Source organism: Lethenteron reissneri, chromosome 23 (genome assembly GCF_015708825.2).
Source record: "Lethenteron reissneri isolate LAM-NWPU_2019-01 chromosome 23, ASM1570882v1, whole genome shotgun sequence".
Classification (NCBI taxonomy): Eukaryota; Metazoa; Chordata; class Hyperoartia; order Petromyzontiformes; family Petromyzontidae; genus Lethenteron; species Lethenteron reissneri.
Genome location: NC_083801.1, coordinates 20,568,459 through 20,596,360, shown reverse-complemented (window position 1 = coordinate 20,596,360; position 27,902 = coordinate 20,568,459). Strand labels below are relative to the sequence as shown.

Sequence of the window (27,902 nt, the reverse complement as noted above, 5' to 3'; positions counted from 1 at the left end):
CTCATAGGTTCCATCCAAATGCAAAACACTGCTTAAAATGTCATTGAATAGGCCCCCATATATCCCAATATGGACACATCTGGGGAAAAAGTCTTGAGGCTCAAAGCCTTTCCTGGATGAATTATTATATGCGTGATGTTGGGAACATTTTGATAAAGGTATACGCATTTCTCAGTATACAGAAAAATCTATGTGGATGTTCTGTTATGTGACCGTTAAATACATGATAATTAATTTAGTACCAGCCTGATGTAGTATTCGTGTGATCCTTAATCCTCTTCATTTATAATTATTTACCTGTCCGTATAACTCTATTGTAGTGTCTTCATTCAGTAGCATCGATACTTGGAAGATAGGCTTGCAATGGCTGCTGTCAGCATTTGACCAAATCACAGCAGTTTTAAGTAAAATACCGTTTCTATATAGACACGCACATCCTCAATTGGGTTTCTTCTGAAAGCTTGGCCAATGAGAGTTAGGGCTACGGATAGGGTTAGTACTGCTACAGACAGTGACGACGCAAGTTGGCTCAGAGAAACCAAATCCCAGAGGGCTTAGCACCTACGCAAAAATAAATTGTTGCCGCCATAGACATTAAACGTAAATTAGCATGCGTATAATTAATATTGCCCTGCATGGAAAGGAATATTAAAGTTCAACTGGAACATTTTTATAGATGGAATATCCATCGACACATTACAGTTTGGTAAATTATCTCATTTATAATCTATTAATGTTTCCCATTTATAAGGATTTTTTTTTAAATGTTGTCAACTCATTTTTTGTACATTCCCTAATGCAGCAACAATTTGTTTTACAATGCCATGTGCATACGTACACACACACATACGTACACACACATACGTACACACACACAATGTACATTTGGCATGTAACGATTCACCCTGCAACAAATGTTATTAATTATGAGGAATTGGCACCAACATTTGATTCCAGAGTCAATAGTGTGCTTGTCTCGTTTTTACAATATCGTGAGTATTGTTTCTTATTAAGTTCCAGGTCACTTGGAAAGCTGTTTGTTTCATTATCCTATATGTAGCATTCGCATATCATTGTTATAAAATTATAAAGAACCGATTTTCACACACACGATTCAATGCGTGTCTGACGAGCTTAGGAAATACATTACAATTAATTAAATGGTGAATCATTACGTGCCGATCCTGAATATATATTGTGTACATTTCCCGAGCAACAGTGTGCTCCAGCAGTCGCGTGAAATACCGATCTCGTGTGATTTGCGTGATGCGCAGAAACGTAGCAAGAGCCTGCACAGCCTCAGAGACCACTTGACATTTTATTATAAATCAGAGATGATGATGATGACGATGTTGAGGGCAGACATGGATCGAAAGCAGTTGTACACAGCGCCTACTAGGGGCAGAGCTGGGGGGAGAGGGGCACAAACATCCCTAACGAGCTACATCCGCTTAGAGAAGGCACAGCGAGACACTAACGGGGACAGGTGTGGGGGAGAAAGCGTGGAGGAGGAGGAGGAGAAGAGCTGGTTGTGACTGTGAGAGTCCGAGTTAGTCGAGGTGCGGAGATGCGCGAGCAGCACTCCAGGTCAGGAAGTTTTCACCATTGTGTCCTCTGCAAGCGAGATTCGAGCGCTTGTTAAGCGACGGAATCGCTCGGGTTATGAAGTGTTCGCTTCATCACCCATACAGGTGGCTTCATGCGGGAATTAAATCGTGAGAGCCCCGATCAAATCGATTTGTGCTCCCCCCAACACCTGGATGTGCTGCCCTCGCCATCTGGTTGAAAATTATGGAGAAGAGTGTGATGACATGGAGAAACTGGATGAGCAGAGGCGAGGGAAAAGCCCCAAGGGAAAAGATAAGGAGATGGTGGAAGTAGGAGTGTGTGAGGCATGAGGTTTGTTAAGAAGACGGTTAACAGAACTGAGTTTGATTGAGATTGTAACAAAAACGATCAGACAGATGGGGCTGGAGAGAGGGGAAGGGGTCGCGAGGAGGGGAGATAAAAGGAGGGTGCAAGGGGATGCAAGATAATGGAGAGAGCAAGTATGGTGGAGCCATGACACTCTACAGGATACAGGAGTTATCATTGGAATATTATAAATAATGCAGACCATTTTAAAAACATATTAATTAATACAACTCAATGAATATGTACAATAATAATAAATGGTGATTATTGTCCTAAGACTTACACGACAACCATGCGAATGCAAGTGTTTAAATACATGGCCGGGCATTAAGACTCGTGCAGCCTCAGCCACTAGGCCTCAAGACAGGGCCCCGATACGTAATGGGATTCCTCTGCAAAGCCGCGATCGTCCCTCCACGCTTCCAAGTGTTGATTTTATTTCCCGTTGCTATAAGGTTTACACTCTTATTTTAAATGCGCTTAAAGCTGTGGCGGTACGTATATAGTGGGGGACAATATTGCCGCTGTACGTTTTCACATTTTTCAACGGTGTGCTATTGATCAAAATAAAGTCGTAAAAAGGGAGAGATTAATAAATAGTTTAAATACACTTACGATGTCTCCTCACTAACAGCGGAAGCAGCGTCGACACGGGACAAGCAATGTTCAACACTGGCGTGGAGATGGTCTCGTTGCGACGTGCCACTTCCCCCGTTCTCGGCGATAACTTACTTAAAAAATGTACAATCACAACGGATTCCTACTGTGAGTGGGTTGCGGGATATCGGAAATCGTCAAGAATATTATTGTTATTTAAGTGATAAGCATTTTTTTTCTTTTTTTCCAGAATGAGGGAAATATTCTCCGAGTTGTAATCGTGTCGCCGAAACATGTTCGTTAAAACGCACACCAACACAGGATCTGCTACACGTTACAATACCAAGAGCAAAAAACACTAACCAGGTGCCACTCCCGCCTGATGTGACGACCCTGGAGCGTGAACTACCGCGCAAACAATTACAAAACACGTGCAGGGTTGTAAGAAGTCTAAACAAGCGGCAAAAAGTAAGAACTTGTTCCTCGATTAACGTGTGGGGGTTTTGTTTGTTTTTTTGTCTTTGCGTTTTAAAGCGAGAGTCGTTTCGTCTTTCCTACCGTCTGGAGGTGCTACACATTGGAGTTGTTGGACAAACATGAAGCGAGGAACATGGGGGGTTAGGGACGGAGCAAGAAGAGAGTGTTTCACACGCTGTTAGTCACTGCAGAGAACAGCAGTTTGCCCCCACTCAGCCTCACCCCGCAGAAGAAGACACCGAGTTGAGCAGAGCAGGTGTTAGTTCGCACCGTTAGCTTGCATGGATCTGTATTAGGCTGGCGTCACCGCGTTGACATCACAGGAGGTCGCACAGAAGTCAAGAGTTCAGAGATGGCAACAGATGGATTGGCAGCTGTGAGTTTTGAGAAATTAGTAGGCAGGGCCGGCTTGCTTGGCCTAGCTTCCAGAACGTCTCTGCGTGGCGACGGTTCAACCGTACGCAGTTCACAGTTTAAAACAACCGCGCGGTCTCATCGCCCTTCCCCTAACCCCCGGCTGCAACTCCCCCCCCCCCACTCCCGCCCCTCGCTCCACGCCGCGTGTGGCGTCAACGCAGTCCCAGCGTCAGTGGCCCGCGTGGTGCTGCGGCACGATGCAGGCGTTGCGCGCGGGCGGTGGGGGCGGTGGGTATCCCCTGGGGGCCGCCGAGCCCACCGACCCCACCGTCCCCGGTCCTACCCTTACCCCGTTGCTCTGCGCCGACTGCAGCGAGTGATCGCTGGTCGACGAGCAACTGCTGAGCCGGTCCGTCGCTTCCCGGTCGAGCGCGCCGGCGGCGGGGTGGTTGTGGGTCAGGCGCGTGGGAGAGGCGGCGTCTCGTCCGGCGCCCGCCCGATGTCGCCCGTCCTTTGTGTACGGCGATGAAGGGAAGGAGCCGCCGCCGCCCCCGCTTCCGCCGGCCCCTCCTCGATAGCAGACGCCGCGCGGGCCCTTGCCGGCTTCCTCGGCCACTGGGCCTGGGCCCTGCTGCGCCGTCTCGGCGGCCCCGTCGGCCTTGCGAGCCCGCTCCGCCGAGCGCGAGGTCCTCTCTCCCGCCTCTCCGCGGTGTTTGTCCGTACCGCCGCCAGGGCTGGCGGCGCCGCCGCTGAACGAGCTTGACGAGCTGAGCGTCGGCATGGAGATCTTGCGTCCCGTAGCGGGCGGTCCCGTACTCGGCCGCTCTACCTCCACGGCCGTGGCCGAGTGGGAGCGCAGGCCGGGGTGAATGGGCTGGGGGATGCGCGAGGGCCGGGTGCGGCCGCCACCGCCACTGTTGCCACTGCCGCCACCGACGCCGGCGCCGCCACCTCCGCCACCCGAGATGTGGTTCCGCTGGTACTCGATGGGAGAGGCCAACGCTGCAACAGAGGGTGTCGGGTTATGAATGAAGTGTCACTTATGCCACCCAAGGCCTAGAATTATGCGTTGGGTATCAATTACATTGAAATTGTACGATTCTAAAACACTGGGTCTGGGCACCAGAGCTGCTAAGATGGCGGGGCTATGTTTGATAGCTGCTGTAAAATGAGCTTGACACTATCAGGCACACAGGTCAATTGAATGGGGTTAAAATTACGTGTGGAAAGGTCCTAGGGAAGAGAAGCATGAGGTCTCCTGGACTCATCACATGCTCCAAACCATGATAATGTAATGATTCTGCTCCTTGTCATCTGATAAACTTTCACAATCTGGGGTCACAAATTGATTAATTTAAAAAAATTGTACCCCTTCTATTTTAGGTCTCAATTATGCATTACTCTACTGTCATATGTTCTCTTTATCGAATTTGTATTCTCTATCTGATTTGTTATGTCTCGTTTGTTCCACCCTTTAGCTCTCAATAATAAATGTAGACGAATTGCAAATAACACATTCTTACACACACACACACACAAAATTAAATGCGGAATACATCGTGACCACACAAGAAGAGACTTTCACACGTGACGAATCGTTGCATGCCTACAAATAACCGTCATGCATTTTGACACAATCATTGGGAAGTGTAAACATCCAATCCGGCCACCCCCCCCCCCCCATGCCACCGCTTTTGCGTGACAGCAGGGGTGGCGGCGGCGGCGGTGCTCGAGAGGGAGTTTTTGCGACTCGGTGAGATGGGCGCTACCGTTGAGGAAGTTGCGCTGGTTCTCCAGGATCTGGCCCAGGGCGAGGGCCCAGGCTTGGCGCTGCTCGGCGCTGGAGGCCTGCAGCACGAAGCGCTCCGTGGAGCCGTCGGCTCCGCGCGAGTTCACGACCAGGCGGCACGGGTCTCCCTCGCAGGCTTCCTCGAGCCCCAGGCAGCTCAACTGGCACAACGACACAAAAACGTTCCTTCGTCTTAGGACCAGCGAAGTGCTCCATCCGGTACGCCCGGCAGAAATACTTTTAACAAGACTGACGTTGCCGATGAGATGACGCGGAAAGTCAAAAACCGCAGAAGGTCGAGAGGTTTCCTCACTTAAATGTTGCTGCGTAATATTTGGCCTGGAAAGCCGATGGGCTGATGACTCAAAACATTTTTAGTTTCATATGTGGAAAAACACAGAACGGAGGTGTGTTTATACACATTGAGACCAGACGTCTGTTTGAAAAGAGACCCGATGGAAATAAATGTCATTAAAGTAAAAAGGTCCCTGTGGAACATATTAAAATGCCGCGGTAAACATCATAACAGCAAACATCGTCATGGCAAGACTGTTACAGCGCAACACATTTAATCACAGAATTTTGCGTCATAAACAGCAAACAGGTTAAAGTGCAACAAATTCAAATGCAGAGATAAATATTGTAAGAATAAGAGGTTTTAGAGTGCTACAAATTAAATTCATGACGTAAGACAGCAAAACAAGATTCTAAAATGCTACAAATACACAAATGGTACAGGATCAATAAAATACATTTGAATATGAAAAGTAAAAAAAAACTAGCAGGCGTGTGGTATGGAGAGAGAAGAATATACAGACAGAGAAACAGAGAGAGCAGGACAGACACAGAGGAGCAGATTTCATGTTTGTCACGATTATGGGTTGCAATTCAATCCTATAATCAATCATTTTCATTGTCATTTGTTCAATTGTATTTGCAATGTCTGCCTTGTTTGCCATCGCATGAGCTCCATTAGTCTGATTATCACATTTGCCTATACTTTTAAGAACACAATACATTCTTAGACACGCGATTTCTATGCAAGTCTCAGGAGAATATTAGAATTCATTGAATTGATGAACCGTTCAATGGCCATTAAATATTATCGAGTCAAATGATCCCTTCACGCATAATACATATGAAACAAAATACCCCCCACCGCTATGGAATGGCATTGATGTATTGATTAAAATAAATTGTTACTCGCACGAAAATGTATGTAATCGCGAGCATAGGAATACTACATTTGCACGTACACAGTGCGTTGCATGTAATTGCTCATGTGAAACCTGCAGCCACTGGAGGCGCTACATTGATCACAATTACAAAACAAATACATTTAAGAATCACACCGTGATCCCGAAACGTGACAATTCGTCACATCCTAAGCGCGGTGAATCGTACCTCCGATTATCACGGCTGGATACGTACGGTGCGAAAGAAGTTCTACGTACGTACACACACACACACGACAGGATGAGCCGCATTCGGCTCCACACAAGCCCACCTTGATGCTGTTCTTGAAGAGGTAGGTGGGCGAGGAGAAGCCCTTCTTGCGGTCGAGCGGCTCGCTGAAGATGAGGATCTGCTCGAAGAGGAAGAGGCGGCGCTCCTTGCTGCGCGCCAGCAGACCGCCGTCCGGCTCCTGTGACCAGCAGCACGTCCTGCAGCAGCAGCTTGCCCTGCGCCGTGATCTTGCCCTGCGCACTGCGTGTGCACGCAGAGGCAGGAGGTCACGCTCTCATTCGGGCTCACAGCCTGTAGGGGCCCAAGTGCTGAGCAGCACCTATGAATTCTGGCTGTCGCCTCATGAGGCTGGTTGTAATAAAAAAAAACGTCGTACTAGAATTGTACATCTTCTGGATTTACTCCAACACACCGGTATGCTGAACTAGTAACTAATTGAGATGTTTTGTTTACGTGACAAATCTTACTAATTGGCTGTGTCGGGTGGTGACAGGTGTAACAACACGTTAATATTTAAGCGATTTAACCCAAAAAAATCTCTATTATGGACGAATGAAGGACTTGTATGGTATACGAGGGAGTGGCGTGGCCAACACCACCACTTGGCCGCCTTCATCTCCCAAATGCTGCCAATTACACATCACGCCAGGTACTCATTGAATGCCTCGCTGAGCTAGGGCAGCCCCATGATGTTTTCACCGGGCACAACGACCGCTGAACAAATGCGATTTCAGCCCCACCACTCAATGAGCAAATGAGACAGAAACTTTCAATCGGAACCGGAGGTTATTTGCCTGCCCAGAGATGCAGTCTGTACTCGATAATCCTATGCCATTGGTGTAGACCCTATAGCCATTGGTTTATGTCTGTATGTATGTTGAACTTCTTTCGCACTGTACGTAGCCAACCGAGATAAATCGGAGGCTCTCATTGCCGATGCACTTTCACAGTGACGTATGCGGGCGATGATTGCCCTAAAAATGTCCTGGTTGATCAAAGCCTTCATGGAAATGAGGTTAGCAGCACCAGAGGCATCCACGCCGCGGCAGCGAGCGTTGACTTTGTGACGTCGCGAGGCGCAGTGGGGCGGCGTACGGCGTGTGTGCCGCGCACTTACCTCGAAGCCCTGCAGGCGGCCCACGTTCATCATGTCGTTGCACTGCTTGGGCACCACGCACATCACCTCCACGGCCCTCTGCACACCGCACACGCCACGTAGTCACAAGCAACTCGATGGGTATGTGGCAATCCAAAACTACGTCGCCCGGTATACAGGAGGTCGTGGCTCTGGTTTTTCCCTCCACAGTTATAAACGTGCGTTTAGAGTATTTGGCTGCTATAAATTTCCATGTGATAAGCCACTTTGTTGAGCTATCGTTTGTAGCCAGGTCACTTTTGAAAAAGGGCTCCGTAGCTCAGTGGGCCTTACCCAGTAAAAAGTAAGGTTTTATTTAGTTCGTTAGTTAGACAAAAAGTTTCTATTTTGATTGCATTCACTGCAGGTTTTTTTTACATTTAGTAATTTTTACATTTCTACTCCTTTTCCACCATTCGTGCTTTATTAACATCGAAATAAAAATCATATTCCCATCAGAAGATATTCCATTTCCAAGAAAATCCACTTTTGCAATGTATGAGAATTCACTACTGCTGCGCAGCACAGGTGTTTGCAACAGGGCCTTAAAGCTATCCGATGTGTTTTCTAGTTGTGCTCAGTTCCTGAATAAGCTCCCAGACCGTGCAGCGGAACGTCGGAGATCGTGCCAAACACGATGCCTTGACAGCCATAAATGCCCTTTACTCATTTCGCAAAGCTTCGCTGAGTCTCAGGACACTTTTTTTCAGGATGATATTGCGTTGAGACGTTTCGTCAAATCCACGTAGGTAAAAAAAATTACGTAATTGATGTGTGGCCATATTCTGGACACTTCGCAACCCACGGGATTTGAGTTTTACAAATCTGTAATCCACAAGTTCAAAGTAATAGATCGCAGGCATGCACCAACATGCACACGTGTAAATATTCCACTAAATCAGCTTCATAATGATGGAACTTGAATCCAATGCACACGTTAATTTATTCATTCTATTCCTTAATTTCTAAACAGATGAGAGGCCATTTAGGGAGGCCAACACCAATCACTGGTGAACTCTTTCATTCAATGCACATTTCAAAATCTGGAACACTTTCATGATAAAACCAAAAACTGATTTTAAACGTGTATGTATTTACTTGGTCTGCTTTACATTGATGTTTTAGTTAATTTGTGCTGCTGTGCAGGATAAGGTGGTGGGGGCAAGGGGTGTCGTTGTGGTCACACCTCCAGGTCACTGCTGTCCAGGCCGGCTTTCCTCGTGAACTTCAAGATGTCCTATCGAACAATTAATTTTCACACACACACACACACACGTCAGCATGCGTTGCAGTTGAAACGAGCAATTGTGCACTGCATACCGCAATGACAAAACAAAAGCTCACTACCAAAGTACCAAAAGGACACCACGACAATTATCTTTTACTATGTCTCGTGTTTTGTTTCGTTATTGGATATTATCCACCTTACGCAACTATCAAAGTGCTAATGTACCACTGTTGCTGTTGCTTCATTCACAAGCGCCAAGTGATTTTCCCGTTGCAGACTTTTGACATTAAGGGCTGAGTGGGTGTTTTTAGATTTGAATAAAGAGTTGTCCTTTCAGTATACACCTGGTCATCAACGTAGAACCATAGCAACTCGGGCTCAATTTCTCACCAAGCATATCAATTCAAATGTATCTCCTTGCTTCACGCGCACAAACATCTGTCTGGTGCTCAGTCTTAAAGGAGTAATTGGTACAAAGCATCACACACAGCAACTTTGGAACAGCACCACCTTGTAAACAGCTATATATATGTGCTTGCTAACAGCACCTGTCCCAGCAATGTGCTGTACTTGGTATACGGAGGGTAAACCTCCTTTCACGGCATGCGAGCAGTGCAAGTCGACACCTTGAGAAGCAGCTGGTACTTCATAATGCGCTGTACGGGCTTGATGAGCAGATCGGTGAGCTGTAACCTGTGGCCCATGCGCTGCTTCAGCTCCTGTGCACACACACGCGCAGGCGCGCGCAAACACAAAACCGCACAAAACACGCAGATGTGTAACTCCGCACTCGCATCCTCACACCAACGTCAGACGGCAATTCGGCCAAAAACGCCACGAGTGCGCCAAGCAGACCAACAAAGCTTATCTTTCCATGCGAGTACGGGTGAACTTATGACGAACATGCTATTTTTTGCAGCAGTAGTCAGTGTTAACCTTGAAACCTACAAAGTCATCGGTGTCAACAAAGTTCAACATTTGCCAAGGCATTTTTTTTTTCACTGTCGATTCGTGACGCATGCAAATTCAGGCAGCTTGATAAGCCAAATAATTTGTACACTTGCCAAAAAGGCAATTAGCAAGTGTTTGAATGCTTCGAATCACAGCGCTGTAGTGGAAAATACCACTGCTCTGAAAAATACTAGATTTTTCTTTGTTTTTTTCGGTAAAGTCACGTATAAAAATAAAATAATAAATTAAATAATAGCATACGACGTTTCGATTGCAACACAAGCAATCATCATCAGGTATAATGAAATAGCGACATAGAATATAACCAGAAAACTATAGACAGACATATAAGCAGACAGATATCACCAAGATACATAGAGAGAGCAACCCAGGTACAGAGAGAGGTGATCGTCTCTGTGGGGTGGCCTTAAATAGACAGAGGGGGGCGGAGGCAGAGAGAGGGAGGGGGTAGGGAAAACATTTACATGTCAATGAGTACGAAGAATAATTCCTGCAGTCACGAAAGCTCCAAAATTAAGATACTAGATTTTATTCAATATACGATTTTGCTTTAGGGGCCAGGTTGGCGAGATGTTAACTACCTCGCCTGATGGACAGGAGGTCGTGGGTTCGATCACGACCCTGACCCCTGTTGTGTATTTGGGAGTTGCTGTGTTCTCTCTACCTGTGCTCACGTAGAATTTACTCCAGGTTCTCTGGTTTTTCCCTCCACCTTTAGAATCAACGTGCGTTTTTGGCGGCTATACATTTCCACGTGATAAGCCACTTTGTTGAGCTATCATTTGTGGGCAGGTCGCTTCTGAAAAAAGCGCTATATAGCTCACTGGGCCTTGCCTGGTACAAAATAAAGTTAAGTAGTTAGTTAAAAAGAATGGTAACGAGTTTGTTTAATCAAAGCACAATAAGCATGTCTGGCAAGAAGATGGAAGCTGTTACAGCTCGGGATAGAGTGAGGGCTGCCAAATGACAGCAGTGATATTTTCAGAGAAGCCATATTTTATATCAGAGAACCACCTGCTGTATCGCATCACCAAATAAATTATGGCTGTACAAAGCAGGATGTTAAAATACCTTGTGATTCACAATGGTCGCCCATTGTGAGCCAGAATCTTAATCAATATGTAACAAAATCTTGGTCAGCGATTCAATAGAGAAATATTTCATGTGTATAATAATAAGCAAAACAACACCTGGGAAGGGATTTTATTCAAGTATGTAGATAGATACAATGGACAACAAACTAAACACGAAAAATATTTCTAAAGATATTAGTATTTGATCTAGATGAAAAAATTCATAGCTCTCATTGGGTTCCCAATGTCGGAAGAGCGTTCCAGACGGCCGCATAAGCGCATCTGAGAGTTCACGATGTGGTGATCGTCTTTGTTCGATGGCCAGCAGCCAAAAGCCGCTGCGAGGATGACCGGAATTTGCGTGATGATTTATGCTCCTTGACGAGATCAGCAAAGGTAATTGTGGTGGTTCATTTGTGGCGAGCACCTTGTGCGTAAGCGCCGCGCGACACGGTCACGATACTCAAGCACCGTTTTTGGTCCGAGACTGACCTCGAAGTAGGTGTCGATGTACTCTGACACGATGTGCTCGGACTTGGGCTTGTTCTGACAGTAGACGATGTACATATGCAACCGGCGCTCCTACAGGGAAACAACAGGAGCAGCGTGTCTCGGTGAGCCATCATCGACGTGTCAACGCCGATTTCTTTTTTTAGAATAGTGCTTGCAAAGGTGCGGCGGTGACGGCGATGGGAACTGAACGCCGCAGGACGGGTGGTGGGAAGAAGGGTCAAAGAGTGTGCAAATGACACAAGGCAGATGAACGGATGGCATGGCAGTCAGTAAATGTACAAGATCGGTGATAAAGACTTGTTTAAAACCACCGCATAGCAACACAACAAGTGATGAGACCCAATGTTAAATATTTTGTATAAACTAATAATGAAAGCCAACAAAGGTTTTTTTTCTTTAAACAATTTCCAAAAAGCATGAGCTTGCGTGCCAATTTTTGTGGACGTGATGGGAAGTTTCCATATTTTAAATAAACTGTGGTGCCCGGGACTGGTTAGAGAGCACGCTCCTCGCTTTTTATCCGCACATTTCCAATGACAGCAGAGCGCCGACTCTCGACAGAGAACAACAACCGCAAAACAACAGCTCTTGTTATCTGCCCGCCAGACAGTACCCTCCAGGGCGTGACACAAACAAAGTGCTTCCATTTGCGATGCAGTTTGCTGCGTCCACGTAACACACAGGCACTAAACTCAAGTTGGTGACCCAACGACTAAACACCTCGGACCGCAATCGCCCCGATTCTCTACATTAACACGAATCGCTAAATTGCAAAGGTATTGGGTCATATTTTCTCCGGGACCCATATGCTCTAATATGGGTTGAAAGTGTTACGGCAGCCAGCCACTTAATTTCTGTTCCAGACGGTTAAGGACCCTATAAAAGCTGTTCCGCGTGTGTGCGTGCGTGCGCCTGTGTACGTGTGCGTGTGTGCGAGTGCGAGCGCATGCACCCACATGTTTGATAAACAGTGGCGCCAGTCGGTCTGGTTCCTCCAGGCACTTCTCCAGCTCCCCTAAGAAGAAGCTGAAACACGCATGCGCCAGAAACATCAGTGACTTCTCCAGTAGATAGATAGATGGATATGCTATTATTATTAATATCATCATGTGATTAAGTTACCTGAAAGAAGAGACTTAAAATTGGTACGTGGAATGAATTAAACCACGTTTTTTTTATCAAATCACTTCATGCAACGCCACATGTTGGCGGTGTTGTATTCTGAGGGCAAATCCAGTTTGGTCATCACACACCAGTGCTGAAATGCGCACGGGTTCACACGCGAGAGGTAACTCGAGATTGAAAACTCATTTCGACCTGCTTTTTGTCTTTAGTTCGTTATCCTTCCCCCCCCCCCCCCCGTGCACCTCCAATTAGCACAGTTGGCCCACGTACAGTGCGAAAGAGGTTCAACATACATACATACAAGTGAACCGGTCCAATGGCGGTGTTGAAAACCAGCCTCAAAGATGCAGTTATCCATACTCTTTGGTTATTTCAGTAAAGTCACGTAGGTAGAAGAAGAATAATAGATCACGACGTTTCGATCGCAACACAAGCAATCGTCGTGATCTTTTATTTTACTACCTACGTGACTTTACCGAAAGAACCAACGAGTATGGATTCCTGCAGTCACGAAAGATTCAGCCTCAAGTTGCAGTTATCGTCTCTTGCTTTCAGGTTCGCCGAATTAGCTTGTCTTCTTAGTTTTTCCTCACCTTGGCCTACGATATATTTTTTTGCGTGATGTACAGTGCATTGAGTAAGTTATAGATATGGGCACTGTAATCGTAAATTATTATTATATAAGAGAGCAACACTCGGCACCATCCTTGGCTCCCAACCTTGATGGGGGGGGGGGGGGGGGGGGGGTCTATATTTGGCTCTGCTTATCTTCAGATGGCCAAGGACACACCCCTGGTGAAAAGATTGACTAAAACGGCCAATGAATGAGGCATTCGCTAAAGGCACAACTGACTCTTACAATAGCTTCCAGAGCCACTTTCTCACGTCGTGACGGACACGTCCACGTCCCCTTGGTGTCATTTCATCGCCGCTCCACTTTAACGAGGGCCAAGTGTCAACCTTAGTGAAGTGAGATCCTGACAAATGCTCCATTCAATATGCAATGCTGAGTTAGCCTTAGTCTAATGTAATCGTTGACAAAGAGATTCAATTTACTGCTGCTCCTGCAACAATAACTTTTTTCCCTCTTTGGCACCATTGGGAATTGTTGTAGCGTCAGCATTGGAAGGTGTGGTCAATGCCTTCAATGACCACCCCTGTTAACGACTAATGACCGAACGAGGGGCCTCCGTAGAGCCCGATGTGTTCACTTACCGACCATTCCCCTGTTAACGACGGGATGTTGTAGGTACAGTAAATATGAATCAATGCATTGATTAATCATGTTTCTTTTAATATGCGTTTATCATGGTGCTGGGTACCTTTATATATTAATAGCCATTGTTTAAATATGAGAAAGTACGTTTTTGGACACAAAAGGGTAACTTTCGATGCTATCGGAACAAATTAAGCTTTCAAAAAACATGCATTTCCTATACTTGCTTAATGTACAAATAACTTAATGACCGGTTTCGTGGAACCAATTTCTGTCGTTAAGTGGAGTTCTCTGTACATACGTACATACATACATACAGAAAACCCACACACACATAAAACACACAAAGCTCCACAAAGAGAGATTAAAGTACCCATTGAGGTCCTGTCGTGTCCTGGCCACCGAGCAACGCAAGTCTATGACACCGGTCCCCTGTCCAAGTACTAAACATGCTCAACCCACCTTAGCTTCCGACATCCGATGGGATTGGACACATTCTGGTTTCAAATTGGCTTAATGTGTGTACTTTATTTATTGATGATAACGATTTTTGGGTTAGAATCGCGTCCATAATAAAATGTGTCGTAGACCCACCTCCACGCGACAAAGCCGATAAGTAAAGTTTGTCACGTGAACAAAACGTGCCAATTAGTCACTACTTCAGCACACCGGCGTATTGGCAAGTAAACCCAAAACATTTACAATTTGAGCTAACGACACTTTGCCGGTGATTACAACCAGCCTCATCACATTGACGTGATCAACCCAAAAACATCCTTACCATGAATACTATTGGTTGCAAAAGCCTACGTGTCAAAATGCATTTGATTTGTGATGCTTTTGTCACTGAGTGACTGATTTGACTGTTGAAAATAATACTTTTCTCGTGTGTGGTGTTCTCACCTGCTTAGGCAAATGAACTTGAACTAGTCATTGTAATTTGGCGAGAGACGAGCGTTGCTGCGTGTACTTTGTACTCTTCCCCTAGTTCCCGATTTGTGCCCGTGGCAAGATGCGTCGGAATGCTCACTCGCGATGCCAGTCGTGGATCTGGTGGATGTTGCCAAACACCATCTTGTCTTTCCCCTTCAGATCGTCGGGCACCCAGTCCTCCCGCATCACCGCCATGTAGCCCTGCACGTGGGCACGGGTAGCGCACATGCACGCACGCACACACACACGAGCACATGCAAATAAACAGGAGAGGATTCTAATTAGTAAAAAAAACGACTTGGTACATTTGGATTTCGTGCAGGGCCATCACAAAGGCGCCGTGTTTCACAGACGTGTATAGTTTGCAAGTTCGGAAGCGACGTGTATGTGCGATCCCAACCGAGTTAATTTGTGGGTAATTTTACAAATTTAGGACCATAACGCCGGCAGCACACAATGGCCTCCTCTTCTTTAAATGTGAAGCAGTCGGCGTGCATGTGAATGGTGAAAGAGTACACCCGCGGTAATAACCAGGGCTGCCTGCCGGAGTCGAATCACAAAGCTCTGCGGCAAGTGGCGAACGAGCCCCCGCGGGGACAGTCGATGCGTGTTCACGAGCTTCGCCAGCCAAAACGAGTGCTCGTGAGTTGAACGCAAAAGGAGTAAACATGCACTGCTACACATGTGCACATTCGCACATTCGCACAAAGGACACATGTTCACTTCTATAAAAGGCAGCTGGCACCGCGTAGCCAGAGGACGAGGCTGACGAAGACAAGACGCTCGTACCAGCGCGTCACGTGGAAAGAATCATTACGCATACAGGCGTGGTACAGCCACACACATAGGCACAAGCTTGCAAACAAAAGACGCGACACGCGCACGCACACACTCGTGTATTCATGTATTGCACAGGTGAACCAAGGTTATGCATTTATTTATTAGATTTTTTTCACGGTCATTATATGTGCCAGTGTGAAGCTAAGTCTCATTTACGAGGCTGTCAACAGCCTACACGGAGACAAATGTGCTTTAATTGCAATATAGATAATTGTGAAGTTTGGCTAAATTGCAAGGTGACAGCTGGTGACACAATGTACTACTCTTGAGAATGTCACGGTGTCTTCAATGTTGTCCTTCCCCCGCCCCTCTGATTGGCACAGTTGGCTACAGACGGTGCGAAAATAAATTCAAAATACATATACAGGACATGCTGCAGACAAGAATGCCCCAGTAGCACTAACACTTGGGTGAAGGACCCTACCCCGGCGAACCCGTGCACGCTGGCTCGGCTACGAGCCAGCGGCAGCGCTCACATGACCGCTGCCGCTGCCTCGGTTCAGATCAGCTCCAGTGATCACCCTGCGTCATGCTGCACTCAACTAACTTCCAGCTTCACCCCGACAGCTGCCCGCACGGTGTTGTACATGTAAAGCACCAGCTATGGTGCAAGGCAATGCAGAAAGCGCGTAACAATATGGCAACGAAAACAGACACATCTAACAACGCGGTGGGTAGTACTTTGTCATTCCGCTGACTGGACGAAGGCCTCCCCCCACACCTTACGGGTCGTGGAGGTTATTTGACCATACTTCACCAGGCTGGTTAGTGTGGGTTGGTAAAGGCGAGGAACACAGGCATGGTCGCGTAGAAGTAGAGGACAGTGGTGCACTGCCCTCTGCTGCCCACCACATAGCCCCGGGGCCGATACCAACTATTATGCATTGTAGTCGCTCATCCAAGCACTATCCACGCTCAACCCTGCTTAGCGTCGGACATTTTCCCAGAGACCCGATGGCAATTCGTAAGACCTGGGGTGGCTTTGGGGCATTAAGAGTATGCGAGCGCTGGAAGAAACCTCAATGCAATCATCGCTTGCTGTGGCCCGAGTACTGCATCGTGCGTGCGGGCGGATGCAGAGGGGCGCGAGGGACGGAGACCTCTCACCTCCACCACGTAGCCCAGGTCACGCACGTAGTCTCGCTCTGTTTCCACCAGCTCCTGAAACACGTACCTGAGTGCACAAAGACAAAGATACCCCGTATAGCCTTAACAGACTGTTGGGGAAAATGCTGTTAGCGAGCAGCACCTATGAAGGCCGACACGGCACATGAGGGGGTGGGTGGCCAACACAACACCTGGCCGCCTTTGTCTCCCTCGTGGCGATGCTTACACACCGCATCAGAACCTGTTCAGATAATCGTCACTGGTTTTGAGTGGGAATCGAGCTCGGGTTGCCAAGTTCGTAGCGCAGCACGCTAACCGTTGCACTGCCGTTCCCCAAAGCACACAAACACGCACGTGCGCACATGCACACACACACGCGCATACACGTACACATGCGCACACATCCACACACAAGAGGTGAGTACCAGAGTGCACACAAAACATCATATGCACAAACAGTGCCAGTTGCATAAGGCAGAGAGGTGGTCTTTAATATGATGGATATCCTTTAATTAAGCTGGAACAAAGCCCATTGAGAATCATTATCTCCTTCACACGGCTGAATTGGATTGATGTGCTCTATTTACACACACGAAAGCCCATTAAGAGTCAGTGTGTCTTGTACATGAGAGACAGCCGGATGAATGTCTCGTAAGCAAGTGAGAGACCATTATCTCTTTATAGGGGAGTTTTTCCAGGCATGCTACTTACAAACGGGATATTGAGCTTCTGATTTTTTTTAAATCTGGGATTGGAGAGTGACACTGACAAACATTGGTTTACATGTGGCGAAAGGTGGCAACGTTGCAGGGTCTGAAGGAACCACTTTAGAGCCAGGGACCGCACTTTAAAAACTAAACTCGGCGGCTAGCGCAGGAATCCAACCGTCGACCAATGCAGACCCAAGCAAAGTTGGAAAGCACACTGGCTCTTCATACAAGACAACTAATCTAGAGTAAAGCAGCTTTCTTGCTGTACACTGAATTGGTTGAGTTGTGTATCGACTTTGTGGTGAATCTAGGGACAAGTATATTTGGCAATGCGATGCATCAGGGCAGCATATACCGGCTGCGCGGTTTACCTGGTAGGTGCATAATGGTTTGTGCTGTATAATCTAGGGAGTGTGTATCCGACTGTGCGGGGAGCGGTAGTGTTCGCGTTATACATGGGAATCTTTATCTTTGTATCCGGCTGTGCGGAGGAACATCTGGGGAGCATTATCTGGCCGTGACGTGTATGGAGGTGGCTGTGTAGATGGAGGTGGCTGTGTAGATGGAGATGGGTGTGTATCTGGCTGTGCGGTGTATGGAGTTGGCACAGTAGAGGGCACAGCTGGTGCATCAGCCAGTCATCTCAGTCACCTCAGTCAGTCAACCCGTGGCACCTGGGTCTGCCCCGAGACCTCCTGCCGGCGGGCGTTCGACACTTCACGTGGCCTCAAGGTGCACATGGCCTGGCACAAGCGTCGTGGTGACGTCACCGCCACTTAGTGGCGAATGGCGGCCGTGTGGTGTATGGAGGTGGGTGTATGTGCCGGTTGTGCCGGTTGTGCCGCGGGGGCGTAGTGACGCCGGCGGTGGCTCACTGCCTGCGTCGGAGCGTGCCGGCCCGGCGCTCGTCGGGCTCGTCGGCTGGCGAGGAGGAGGAAGGGGCGAGCGCCGAACCGTCGGACGACGTCACCGTCGGGCTGCTGCTCTCCCCGACCGGCAAGGAGCACGGCCGCTCGTCTAGCGCCTGTGGCCACGAAGACGGCAGAAACCGCAACCGCGCGCGTTCACGATCGCTCGGCGTCAGCGCACGTCCCCATTTAAGCACTGTGATCATGAACACAGATTTGCTGTTGCGATCATCGTCAGTGCTCATAACCACCCATCGTAAAAAGCTTTACACAACTCAAGAGCACAATTAAATAACGGGCACAGCAACGATTCCCACTCGTAGCCACATCGAAGCTACAATTCAAAATCATTATCACAACTAAATCGAGAATCGTAATTACAATCACGCATCCCAAATCGCTACGATTTACAACTACTTTCCACAGTCACAATAATGACCAGAATCATTGCTAAAACACAACGTATAATTCATGATCAATATCACAATGACAATGATTAACGTTATGACATTGTAATTCACTAAAATGTACGATCACCATCGCCACAGTTGATTAATGCAACCGCAATAGCTAGAACGATAGTTCATTCACATTCACAGCCACGACCACCAGCTCCGTCGCTATCGTGAGCATCCAATCATCTGCAACCCAGACGCCAATGAAGAGTCATTTGGAAATATCCGGTTAGTTAAAACAATCCTACCACAATATACAATGCAAACATGCAGAAAACACTGTCGTCAAATGTGCAAAGGCTTTCAAAGCTCGCAACGTTTGCATCTAAGCAACGCAGAGCACGAAGGCATCGACACATACAAATAGATGAACAAAGACCCCATATAACCGTTAACAGACTGTTGAGGCCAGTGCTACAAGTAAACGACTATTAAGGCCAGAATAACACACAAGGCCACCTTTGTCTCCCCAAAAGCTGACGTTTATACACTGCACCAGGTACGCATTTAAGACTTAGTCGAACAAAAGAAGGCCTCGAGTGAGAATGGAACTCGGGTCAAATGGGTTTGTAGCACAGTAAATAAACCGGTGCATAACAGCTTCCCATACACAAGTAGTCGCACGTGCACGAACAACACTCGCAATCGTGAAGGCGGGGGGGGGACAAGCACCGCTCACCATCTTGCTCTTGACGAGGTTCTCAATGGCACTGACCAGCTCGGCCGTGGTCGGGATTTCGGACGCACCGACACGCGTAGCCAGCAGGGACGCCGGCTTCCAAGGTTCAAGCAGGAGAGGAAAGGAGGAGGGGGGGGTAAAGGAGTCAGGGGCGGGGGGGGGCAGGGGTGGGCAGTGAGGGAAGGAGAGCGTAGAGTCAGGACGTGACGGGGCTCCCGGAGCACGCAACAGCATCAGCGTGAATACGCAACAGGCAGCAGCAAACGCACAGTCAAAAGTGGTGCCGAGACAGGCGTAGGCCAGCGGTGCTTAGAAATTCGGGGGGGGGGGGGGGGGGGGGGGAGAGCGACAGTCGGCTGCTTACAGAGTACAGAAGTACGCAAAGCACTTAAGAGTAAGAACAAGGAATGCAGAGTTTAATAAACAGTGGCCCGTCCAGCAGGCACAGCACAACAAACAGCATCACAGCACAAACACAGCATACACTATACTCGCACAATATACACAATATGCTCACACACCGGTCACGGCACACACATCACCCACACACTTGGCAAATACGCAGCGCGGGGTGACGTCAACAGAAGGCGTGCAAGCATTTGATGCACGTGTGGCATGGATAATGTGTCCAAAACATTACGGAGTACGGCACACATGGTAAGCCTCTCTAAACCTTGACTTACCTACTACTGCATGATAAATATCAATATTGGCGGTGGACAAAAATCAAATGAAACCATTTAAATGTGAAGTCCTGCAAAAACAGATTCATCCCTTGCTTCGTCTTCTGTTCCGAACACCAACTTTAAGCATTTCGGTAATGTCCACCAAGGGCACCACTCCCGCTAATGGGGGGTGAACGCAAATCCCGGGTAATAACACGCAGCAGGTAGACTCCCGGATGGAACAGGACGCTTAGCTGCCTTCTCGACCGATGTCCTTGCATGTGCGCCAAAATTTGCAGCGGCAGCTGTAAACGGGTGTGGCCCAGTGTGCGCAAAGACACGGCGACACATCAGTGTCCATGCACACCGTTGTAACCGTGTGTGTGTATACTATACAGGAGAAAGGGGATACAACGCACGCACGTACTTGAATACCGATTTAGGCCTATTGTGCACTATTATACGCGTGCGCGGAGTGGGAGCGGTGCTGTCACTGATGGGAGTGGCGTTTGTCAAGCGTTGCGTGGTGCCACGGCCCTGAACGACCCCAGACCAATATCACCTCCACCCCGTGCCGGTGACCCCCACCCCCCACCAAGACACAAGATGAGTGGCTGGGCAGCAAAGTAGGGTCCCGGGGTGGGGAGGCAGGCCAGCAACAGGAGCCAGAGAGTGGTTGGATGACATGCGTGGGAGGCGACGCTGGAGGGCTGGGATCCTGATATAGGGGTGAGGTTAGTTGGTGTTCGTCTGGTGAGGGGGTAGATCAAAGGAAATTGCTTCGTATTAGCTTGCTGATATTGATAGCAGCTCCCACTATAAAAGCTTAATTGTGCAGGAGCAAGATGGAGCATTGCATATCAAGTCATTGGGAAATGGCCATGGCGTGCGGAGGCCTTCGTCCAGTAGTGGATAGATCATGGACTGATGATGATGATGAACGTCGCAATCTCTGTTGTTTACATTGCAGCAGCATAGAGGCCAACTGCTTTGTCAGCCCACGCAGGTTTCATATAATGTGCTGCGTTGATTTAATTATATAGCCATTGCCCCTTCACAGACCACTCCCCGTCTGTTTTGACTGGGCAATGTCTAAATGGACATGGAGATGTCCACTATCATAAACCCTGCCGCTCCAAGGCCAAATGGGGACTCGCACAATCAAGCGACGACCAGTCACCTCGTCAAGCACAGGGTGCTGTCGCTCGCCTCCGAGACAGCTGCGTGGATGCAAAGCCTCGGTGATGTCCTCGGAGGTGAACGAAGGGGCAGACAACCGGATGAGAATGTGTCGTCAAACCGGCCACAACTCGACACAGCCAATTGGTAATGTTTGTCACGTAAACGGAACATGCCAATTCGTGACTAGTTCAGCACACCAGTGTGTTTGAGAGTAAACCCACAACATTTACTATTTGGGTATGACCTTTCGCCGGTAATTACAACCATCATCATCAGGTGACAGCCAGAGTTGTGGAGAAATCCTCCTGTTATGATCTTAAATAAAAATAATAATTCTATTAAAGATAACATTGGTCGCGAAAGCCTACGTGTTCAACTAACCGGATAGAACTTCACGAGGACTGGGCCTCGTTTTTCCCTGGGTTGTGTGGATTATCGCTCGGGTACATGACGAATTAATAATAGCAATACTCAACCTATTCTCAACATATTACGAGATGAAGGCCTCCCCACACTGTGCCAGTTAATTGTACGAGGGTTAAGGTGTTGTTTTCAGTAAATGTTACATGATGAACAACGCGTTACATTAAACTGTACTCCCGTGAATAAGAAAGGTGGTAAGATTGTGATGTTTAGGCCAACTACCCTACGTCGGGAAAATAAGGGGTTGATACGATAAGAGTGGCATACACTGGGAGAGAAAACAGGAAACAACTCATCTTGGCAATTCATTGCATTGAAAGGGGGGTGTGGGGGGGGTGATTTGTTAGAAGCCAAGTGGGCAGCAGTAACGGGACACCTGTGCTGATCCGCTGCATCTATAGAGTGACGCATCGGATGGATTGAAGCAACTTGAGTGCGGCATGGCCAGGAAACAATCTGCCTTGACCCATTTGCTATCGGCACTCACGCCCAGAGTTCTGAATCTTTGCGTAAAGGGGCATATGAAGAGGTGAGCACGCGTGCATGGGGCGGTGCATGCGTGCAAATGTACGTGCACATGTACGTACCTGCATGCACGTGTGCCTAGCTGCACCCTCGAGCGTGTACACTCGTGCGTGCGTGCGTGCGCGTGACTGGTAGCAGCGCGCGCATGGCTGCTCGCTAAAGAGACGGGGAGTGCGTCGGTTAGCCTCGCAGCTGATCGAGTCCACACCCGAGGCAGCCAGTGCTCACCTGCAGGCGATGCTCCGCATACAGGCACTGACGGCAGGGAGGGGGGGAGGGGGAGTGGCTGGAGGTAGGACACAAGCACTGACTAGACAGGGGTAGGCGAGGGGTGAGGGGAGCGTGCAGCGACTGTGCGGCGCACGAAGGCACTGACTAGCCCAGGGGTAGGCGGCAGGGCTGGGAGTGAGAGGAAGACGCTCGGCCAAGAGAGGGAGGGTGCCTCGGTGGAAGGGATGTGCGCAGGCTGGGTGGTTTGGAGAAGGCAAATGTGGGGATCGCATTTGGAGAGGATAAAAAGCAGCAGCAGCAGCAGCAGCAGCTCTACCGATGCGCGGGACGCTGCGCTGTGAAAGGTCAGCGGAGCTCGCGGTGCGCATGGCGGCATGTTAGAACGGGGTGGCAGGGATAGCCATCCGTGCGGCAGCGCACCGACAGGACACTACGCCAAGGCAGCGGGCAGGGTCTACGGGTTATGCGCTTCGTGCGCAGAGCCAACACAGGACCCCAAACGAGTAAAAACAGTGGTGAAAATTACAAATGATTGGGCGTGTAGTTTAATACTAAAATACACGGCGTCTCCGAATCGTTCATTGTACCTGTCCCAATCGACCCTGTGATAGATTTACAAGACATATGTTAGCTAACTGTAAAAAGATTACGAATAAAAACAACGACATCACCAAATTTCTCATTGATGTGCTACTTATATATGTTGAACTCCTTTGTTGAACTTATTTCGCACCGTACGTAGCCAACCGTGCTCATCGGGGGGTGCTATATCCATAAATGATATACAAAGCCGGAAAAACCCCTTCAAACACAACGTACAGGGGGTGAGGACCCCGATTTGACCACGATTACATTCGCTCACGAGCACGAATGCGATTCGGTATTTTTTTTTTGGCGAGCATGAGCCGCAGAGGCCGCCCATGCAAAGCACGTGTCAAATTGTATCCCGAACATCAGGGCCTGCGGTGTACGCCGCCCTCAACCATTTGAAGACTGGCTTCGATAACGGTGGAGAGAGGCCACTTTCGGCACAATGGTAATTTTTGTTTCGCAAAACTCTCATTAGAAGTGTCGCGCAAAAAATGTCCATTGTTCTTGTTGGGGGTTCACGGGTGTTAGGGCCAAAAGTGTCAGCACGTACATGTCTTTCCAATTAGGCTAATACCTATTTTTTTTTTTACGAGCTATTGCCCATAATAAAATGTCGAGTCGTTTAGGGTACTTAATACTCAAGAGAGAGAGAGAAACTTCGCCATAACGAGAATGCCATTGCCCAGAGGGAAAGTGGACAGGGGACCGGTGCTGGTGAGGGTAAGGGTGGGGGGGAGTTGCTATTGCAGCTTGTGGGGAGGGATAAAAGATCTAAGGACCACGACAAAAGGAAAACTAATGGAATGGGAACAAAAAAAAAGAAAAAATAATGTTAACATAACAAACCAGCAGCTGTGCATGCTGTTCAGATGCACAGGCATGTACGTGTATACGCGCGCGCAGAAAGAGCGTTTTTATTGCAACCGACGGCAGAGTTAGCGAGTGTCGCGCGTTTTGATAAGCAGCGGTTAATGCGAGCAAGGCACGGAGGCTACACTTTGAAAGCCATGTTAGTAATCGCGCAAGAGGGCTCTCGTACAACAATGGTACATACAACACGAGCAGCGGCGGGTGGGTTGGCAAGTAAGCGGTCAATGGTACGCAGGGCAGGGATGGAGGAGCAGCTCAGCCGCCGGCGAGGGGTTGGTGTGCAGCGGCCACAATCGGTGTGCCATGTGCTCAGCGGTAAGCGGTCAACAGTTGCCAAGGTGCTCTGCGACGGCGAACAACGGTGGTGTCATATTGCCAAGTGCCGAGCGGGAAATCGTGCTCACCTTGTCGCAGACGGTAAGATTTCTCTAAAGCAAGAGCTGGAGAGTGCGCGGTGAGCGTTGGAGCGTAAAGTTGTTGTGAGGCGTGGCCAAAGGCTGGTGAGCGTTCAAGTGAGAACCGCACTCACCTTGTCGTCGTCGACGGCGTAGGTGAGCCTGGCAAGCGGTGAGCTCAACGCTCGATCCACCCGTGTTGTTTTTTTTTTACAAAAGCGAAACGGAGTGGTCAAAGGGCAATTCAATTGTCGCCCGACTGAACCAGCGATTTACTGCGAACCATGCCGTGAGACAATTGAGCAATCCCGGAGCAGAATTGGTTGAAATGGATGTGACGCAATTCCTTGGATGTCACTTCCCGAGAGATCGAATGCTTTCCTGGAGACACGGCATCGGGCCTGATAAGACGCCATATAGTCATCTCCAATTGGCACGTTGACAAGGCAACGCACCCTTATCGTGCCGTGGACATTTGCGAGCAAGGGTCACGGCGCGATGAGCGAGCGAAGTTCGCGGTGACGGTCACTCCGTGAGTCGCTTTGTGTAAAACACACGTGTGGACCGAACTCAACGAGTGAGCGGGAGGCGCGAGCGTGGGCGGCGTCGAAGCCGATCGCGAAGCAATGGGCGGCGGGGCTCACCTTGTCGTCAGCGCGCTCGGCCTGCAGGAGGCTGTGCTGCTGGATCTGCATGGGCGGCGGGAGGGGCAACACTTCCGCCACCTCCTCGCCCTCCTCCTCGCCGCAGCTTTGCATGCCGGACGACGACGACTTGGACAGCGTGCCGCTTCCAGAGCCGTCGCGGCGCACGCGCTGCCGCGCACAAACAGAGACAAATGTCCCCCGTAAAACACACATTTTAAGATTGGCTTTTAATAAGGATGCCCTGATTGTGCTTTTTATGCTTTTTATTATACTTTTAGTTCATTATAATGTTACGTCTTTTTTAACGCATTACCCTACTTTGTAATGCATTTTATGCCCAAATTGTGTGTATATGTGAAGTTTGATTTGATTTAAGGCTGAGTCGCCCTAGGGGTAGACCAGGAAATCTTCAAAAAATCACCATTGATGTTGGCCATGGCCGAGAATAAAATTCAGGCTGCTGGATTCATAGCACAGTAGGATGACCACACGCCACCACTCCCGAAATGCACACACACCAATAATAACTATAATTATGTAATTTATTTATCCAACAAAACCTTAATACGTACTTTTTTAGGAGGCGTTCTACTTCGAATGTCTGGCCAATACTTAGTTTTATCGGCAAATGTTTGTGTGAAGATGAAATCCAGAGCATCGAATGAAATCCCACACGTACAGCAGGGTTAAAACAATTTTTAAACCCACACACATAAATCAGCAGCCTAGTTGTTGTACAGCCCTATTACCATCCAAATAGTAAATTTGCCGCTGGGCGAATCATGAAGGTCCGCGCAATTCACCGATTCCAGAGGTGCTCCACAGTACCTGCCAAAATACGCATAACCCTGCGAAGGTTGGATAACGCTCTCACGGAGCCGGCGTGTGCGGCGATGAACACGGGTGACAAACGCGCTCGCCAAGACCCGCGGCACAGAACGCCGGAGGGCCACGAAAGGGCTACTCCGGACCTCTGGGGAAATCACCAAGGGCGGTGGCAGACTCCCACCACAATGAATCAATGTCTTATATTCATCTAGGTGTGGGCCCTACTGAAAGCACACCATCTCTTTCGCAAGATCTGGGACATGGTAATTGCACAGGTAAAACAACTAAATTATAGTTTGGGTTTTGCGCAATGACACACAAAACAGAGAGCTCAACACATTCGTCAATACTTTTTACGCAGAGACAGAATGATCTGTTGCAGCAGGGCTGTTAACGTCCATGTTACAGCAGATAGCGTTCCATCATTAGCCCCACTCAGCAGCCACCCGACACTCTTTGGGGTGGTGTTTGTTGTGCAAGGCACTAACAAATACAATGTATGATGACGGTGATGATTTATTTAACACGTAAGCCTTTTGCGATCAATATTAATCATGAGAACATTTTTTGGGTTCGATCGCGTAAGTGTAAATGTGTCGACAAACCTTAACCAATTGGATGTGTCGGTTGGACGTGGGTGTACAGACACGTTAACGCGATCTATCCCAAAACACGTTACCGTGGGTGATGATTTAATAAAAAAAACCAGTACAATTTGAATTCACAAAGCTTCTCAATGAGACTGCATCTCAGGACACTGATGACAAATGACAAGGATGACACACCAGTGGTGACGATGACGGCTAGGCATTTTAACGAAGCATCGATTCATCAACTAAAACCGATTCTCATGCTGACAGTACCCACAATAAATCAGGCGTTTGATAACTGAGAATTTTTGATTATTACGTGTTGTATGCAATTAATTTGAGTGGTCCACCGCGGCCGCACTCTATCATGGAACATATATATATATTTAAAAGTATGCTTGAATTGAATCGCAATCCCGAATCATAACAACTCATTGACTCACAAGGGGCATAATTATTACAGGCCCAATGACGACTCTGATAATGACCAATGCCCCGTCAAGGAGCTTAGTCGTGACTGCTGAACAAAGTCGGCGGGCGACTTGTGCCGACAATCCCCTCACCTCGTCGTGCGCGTCTTCGAGCGGGGTGGCGGACGATGCGACCAGCGCCCCATCCTCGGCGTCACGCGCGGCCCCCAGGTCCACGCTCTTGCGGCCGCCCTTCTTGTTGTGCTTGTGCGCCGTCAGCTTCTTGGTCTGGTGCGAGCCGGCCTCCGCCTTGCCGCTGCTGAGCCTGCACACATGCCCGTACGCACATTCCCCGTGTAGCCTTTAAATACACTGTTGAGGCAAGTGCTGTTAACGAGCAACTTTGAAGGCCGTCACGGCACACGAGGGGGTGGGTGGCCAATGCCATGCCCGGCTGCCTTTGATTCCCCCAGTGTTGCTGTTTACACATCGCACCAGGTGCTCATTTGAGGCTGAGTCAACCTAGGGGAGGCCCAGAACTGGTTGAGATAATCGCCGCCGGTAGCGCATGGTGTTGCTGGGTTCGTAGTGCAGCGTGGCAAGCTGCTGTGCCACTGCTCCCCACGCACGCACATGCACGAGCATGAGCATGAACAGCAGCAAGGGGCACTTGATGGGAAAGATATACTTCGTAGAATCATGTGATTATTCACTCCAATCCCCCAGAAATGTGATCAATCTGCATTGTTTGTATAGTTTTGTTGGCCCCATTAGCCGAAAAGAAATAATAATATAATTTGCATTTGAATTTGCATTATTTATTTTTTATTATATAACCAAGAGTTGACGATTTCATGCAGCATTATTGACCAATCCATTCGCCTACATTTTAACTTTAAAAAAATTAGTGCACAACGTGGGGCCATTTCCTATTGTATCCTTGCGCGTGGATGTTTCAAACACGTACTCACCAATCAGCTCATTCAATGCCAATTTTAAGTTATAGTTTCAAGTGATTAACTGATGTTGAGCCTCAGATAAACTTGTCAC

The 27,902-nt window shown here is 48.4% G+C and overlaps 1 protein-coding gene across 1 annotated transcript in view; it reads right to left on the bottom strand.

Annotated features, from left to right (window-relative positions):
* LOC133346179 (triple functional domain protein-like) overlaps positions 1-27,902 on the bottom strand; it is a 183,956-nt gene that overhangs the window by 14,809 nt on the left and 141,245 nt on the right. The window contains 15 exon segments of the mRNA XM_061557661.1: positions 3,695-4,347; positions 5,115-5,295; positions 6,642-6,782; positions 6,784-6,834; positions 7,719-7,796; positions 8,923-8,973; positions 9,591-9,683; positions 11,502-11,591; positions 12,479-12,548; positions 14,894-14,997; positions 16,744-16,810; positions 18,329-18,477; positions 19,496-19,591; positions 25,022-25,192; positions 27,006-27,177. Of these exon segments, the coding sequence (XP_061413645.1) occupies positions 3,695-4,347; positions 5,115-5,295; positions 6,642-6,782; positions 6,784-6,834; positions 7,719-7,796; positions 8,923-8,973; positions 9,591-9,683; positions 11,502-11,591; positions 12,479-12,548; positions 14,894-14,997; positions 16,744-16,810; positions 18,329-18,477; positions 19,496-19,591; positions 25,022-25,192; positions 27,006-27,177 (2,167 nt within the window).